We start from the raw sequence: 4,633 nt of genomic DNA, 5'->3' as shown, positions 1-4,633 counted from the left end.
TAAAACTTCTATATTTCCACAGGAAAAAAAGGCCAAACAATGTGCTATCCTAAAGGCAGAACGTCCCATGCGCCTTTAGTAGAGCAGTTACGGTAGAAAATCCTTCCACACTTTCGCCTCTAGGAATGTTGCCTTCACTGACTGTCAGAAGTGTCGTTTTAACAGTTGAGGTCACATGAAGGGAGTGTAGAAGAGTTAGGATTTTATTATTTTTAAGACACAGATCACATATTATTAACTATGCAGCATTGCAAAACGGAAATGGAATCAGAAAGAGAAAATTACTCTCGCTTTAATTTATGATTTCTGCGTTAATGTGTTAAAAAACGCCTTTAATAGCGATCTACTTCACCCAGATTTCGTTTTGTAGTTACACCACGTGGGTGTGTGTGAAAGACAGAGCAGCCGAAACGTTTGTTTTTCAGGCTTCCAAACTTTCCGAACTTTAGAGGAGAAAGTTTCGAGGCGCACCTGAAGGCACCAAAAGTCTCGGTCAATTAGTAGAGTTTAGACAGTGCGGAGAGCCTGTAGTCGGTCTCTGCGAGCGCACCACCAATGACCAGCTAAAAAACGCCCCACTGCTCCGACTCAGATCCGCGGGGGTGGGGAGTCCACAAGTTTGAGTTTGGATCTTTTTTTTTTTTTTTTTTGTCTTGGTGGAAAACCATGGGATTCGAGCTGGACCGCTTCAAGGGTACCGTGGACCCGGATTTCAAATGCAACTTGTGCAATAAAGTCCTGGAGGACCCGCTGACGACTCCGTGCGGTCACGTCTTCTGCTCGGGCTGCGTGCTGCCCTGGGTCGTTCAGCAGAGCAGCTGCCCCGTCAAATGCCAGCGGATCTCCACCAAGGAGCTGAACCACGTCCTGCCTCTGAAAAACCTCATCCTGAAGCTGGAGATCAAATGTGACAACCACGCGAGGGGCTGCGATGCGGTGGTGAAGCTGCAGCATCTGGCCGAGCACGCCGAGATGTGCGAGTACTCCCCGGCCAAGTGCAGGAATAAAGGATGCAGCGAGGAGCTCAACCTGCGGGACATGGATGCTCACATGCGGGAGACTTGCGACTACAGACCGGTGGGGATTTGCGAGAGCGGCTGCGGGCTGATGCTCACCCAGAAAGAGCAGAAATTCAACAGCCACTGCTGCCTGAGAGCCCTGAAGGCGCACAACAGCGCGCTGCACTGCAAGATCATCATCCTGGATAGAGAGTTCAAGAAGCAGACTATTAAAGCCAACAAGAGGGAGAAGTCACTTCTGGCACAACTTTCCGCCGTGCACAGCGAGCTGCAGATGACAGCGCTGAAATATCAGAAGAAATTCACCGAGTACAGCGACAGGATCGACTCCCTCACCAAGACGGTGGCTTTCTCCTGCAAGGTAAGCAGCAAAAGTTTCTGCTTTTTCAGTGTCTCTCATGTGGAGTTCTTCTCCTTCTGGCACAGGAAGAAAACTGTATTCTGTGTAATGTGCTTTAAATGCAAGGAAGAAAAGAAAAGGTGAAATTACGCACAGTGAATGACTTGCAGGAGTTTATTCTGGAACCTGGAGTCCTGCGCAAATGTTTCAGCTTTTATAGGCTGTAAAATATCTTCCTCAGCTTGCATTTGTGGAAGTTAGTTTGTCACTTTTATTGGACCTCCATGTAGGTTGAGTTGCTACTTTTCTGCTTTAACTTTAAAGTTAGTGAGGATTGCTTTTTTTCTTCTCATTTTGGCTACCACTTTGTTTCTTGTCTGTCTGCTCAGCTTGGAGACATGGATGTCAGCTGTGCCTCTGGCCAGCTGGCAGTCAATGGGGGGAGGGCCAAATATTTACTGCAGTTCTGTACACAACAAGAGCCAGGTTCCAGTTATATTGCCTCCTCACAGCATGCTTTGTTTGAGGCTTTCTGTCATCGGATGTTCGCCCTTTCCCCCCGAGACAATCATAACAAATTAGAATCAAGGCTGCAGCAAGAGTTTAAAGCCACCAAAGCTGCACGAGCTAATAAGAGTCTCAGCCGTTCCTTTTGAAAATCCCAGGATTTTGGGGGGGATGATGTGTGACATTTATTCCCGTCTAACTTAATAAAGGGAAGTAGTAAAAGTACAGATAGTTCCTTTGGTTGATGGTGGATCTCAACCTGCAAATATGAGGCTCCTATTCTGGAAACAGCAAAGATGTTTTATTTAAAAACCAAATCATAAAGGATGCAGACGTTCATGAGTTGGTCAGTGAATTGAATTAGTGAATGCTGCTGCTGCTGTGATTAGCAGAGGGAGTGGTCAGACTGTGATCAAGTCTGTCCAAGAAGAAGAGGAGGACTTGGGGCACATAGAGCTGACAGTGTTGCATAAAGAAACTCGGATGGATGGCAACTTAATCTTTTATTTTTCATGGGTGTCGTTCTTAAACTGAACTCCCCATCACCGCCACAGAACTTCTTCACTAAATCATCTTGTTTAAGCGACACTTTCAACACTCCTCTTTTATGTTTTTTTTTTTCTGCTGGACAGTTTCATTTTCGTCGGTGTGGGCTCAATTCCCAGCAAAATGCGTTCCAGTAGACTGGTAAATTGTGCATCAAAAGCACCGATGCGAGGAAATCGTGAAATCGCTCATGCTGGTCTAAAGAAGCTTGCTGGGCCTGTTGCACAGCTAGTTATCATAGTTCATTTGGCAGAGGCATCCCGGCCCTACCACTGAGCTACACGGTGTATCGTACGGTCCCCGCTTTGGGTTGAACGTACATAAAAGACGCAGGAATTGTTTGGGAAATCATCCACATAAAAGAGCAGGCGGGAAGGGGAAGAAACGACACTCTTGGTGGATGCGGTTGGTTAGAAAGCTTCTTTTTTTTTAAATCTAGAAAGAGCTTTTTCATTGGATCCAGTGAAGCAGTGAACAGGATTGTTTGGTCAGAGAACCTCAATGGCAATATAAAACAGAGCTACACAAGTGGGATTAGCTGTGGGGAGGGAGACTGGTGACTCTGAGTCTCGCCCCCTTTTTTTTTGTGTGTGTTATCAAGTCTAGTTTACATCTGTGTCTTAATGGTTTCTCGGTGAGCCTGAAAAGCCCAGGTAATGACATGCTCGATGAATCTGCTGCTTTTGAATCGGCGCTATAGCGAGCCAGCATTCCCCATACCGTGGACCTGGAACAGCTAAATGGAGTGCATCGGTTACTAGGCGTGTTTCACAACTCAACATGTCATTGTTGAAAAGGGCCTAATGCAGGTTTGTTATGACACATTTGCTCCTCAAATCACTGTCAAAGAGCGGAAAACAGGCCCGTCATTCGGCGGGATTTCTGACGGGTAACCTACTTTTCGTTTGTTTCTGAATGTCCGTCACTTCTCGGCTGAGACTTTCCGGAAGCCAGATGGGAGAATTTTAATGTCTTCTTTTAATAACCAGCCAGCGACTGTGAAGGCAGATGACCTGAGCGTGTGGAATAAGTGACTAGAGCTTCCAATAATAGCACTTAATACTAAACTTCTTCAGCGAGCCAGGACGAGCAATAAAACAAAGTAAAAACAAAAGAAGCGCGGATCCTCTCGCTCTGGTTCACTTCAGGACTGCTAGAAGTGCTGTCATATTTTCCATTCAGCCTCAGATCTCTTGTTTTGAAGCGAGCTCCTCTTCGGCGGCTGTTATGGATGACAGTGTTTGCGCTTCTTGATGCGATAAAGAGTGTCTTTCGCAATCGCAAGACATCAAACTGATTGAGCCTCCATTGAATGTGATTGAGGCAATCACGGGCTCAGTCTGACTGTGCTCATTGTGGACTAATTAAAAGCATAAATCTATATGATAATTTACTGGAACAATGTCACCTATTAATCACTTAACACTGATGGATGTTAGTCGAATATGACAAGAGATCACATTGAGAAAAGCTGTCGTGATGTCTCTGGAAATGGCTGTTTTATTTCAAATAGAGGCTTCTGCTTCCTTTGTATACATACCTTGGTTTCACTGTTTAATAATCCTCTGAATGACTTGGAATCTTGAATCTTTAACAAGCTTAAATGACCTAGATTACTCGATGATTGAGTTTCTAAGTCTGGATCACATACCTGGTGTGTAAATCAATATGATCTCTTTTCTTTTGTTCTGCATTGCAGTACCTTCTCTATAATTAGATACACTAAGAGGTAGAAGGCAGCTTGATGAAGGACAGACTCGGAAAGTGTGACGGGTGCTGAGGTGAAGGCTCACCGTGAGTGTGCCAAGTCACCAGTGAGCAGCAGACTTAAAGTTTCACTGCCAGCTTGCGTTCTTTCCTCAGTTACAAACTGCTCTGTTCTTTTTTTCCATTATACCTAAACGTTTGTTTACGTGACGTACAGATGGTTGACGAATTAAAGACATACCTCAGTGAACGAATGGAGAAACTATGCAGATGCTTCCCATACAGATGCACCGAACGGGACGATCAAGTAATCTACGTCCAGTCGTGCTCTTTGGCATGAATAAAAATGCTGAGCTGGACCACTCATGGCAAGATGGCAAGAGGAAAGTGTTTATTGTTGGGATACAGATAGCAGGAGCTTCAGTCACAAATACTGCTTAATTGGCTGGTGTTTCAATAGGAACAGCGACTGAAGTGACATTTAGATTTATCTGAAAGACATCAATGAATAGGG

At 45.0% G+C, this 4,633-nt stretch overlaps 1 protein-coding gene across 2 annotated transcripts in view; it reads left to right on the top strand.

Moving 5' to 3' along the window:
- Positions 1 to 589: 589 nt before the first annotated feature.
- Positions 590 to 4,633, top strand: part of pdzrn3b (PDZ domain containing RING finger 3b) — a 98,353-nt gene continuing 94,309 nt past the window's right edge. For both annotated transcript variants that reach the window (XM_008281351.1, XM_008281350.1), the window contains exon 1: positions 590 to 1,380. In XM_008281351.1, coding sequence (XP_008279573.1) covers positions 667 to 1,380 — 714 coding nt within the window. In that variant the 5' untranslated portion in view covers positions 590 to 666. The remainder of the gene's footprint in view (positions 1,381 to 4,633) is intronic.

The sequence above is a fragment of the Stegastes partitus genome, unplaced genomic scaffold (genome assembly GCF_000690725.1).
Source record: "Stegastes partitus isolate 25-593 unplaced genomic scaffold, Stegastes_partitus-1.0.2 Scaffold231, whole genome shotgun sequence".
Lineage (NCBI taxonomy): Eukaryota > Metazoa > Chordata > Actinopteri > Pomacentridae > Stegastes > Stegastes partitus.
The sequence above is the reverse complement of the archived record's forward strand: the minus strand, read 5'-3'. Positions and strand labels throughout refer to the sequence as shown.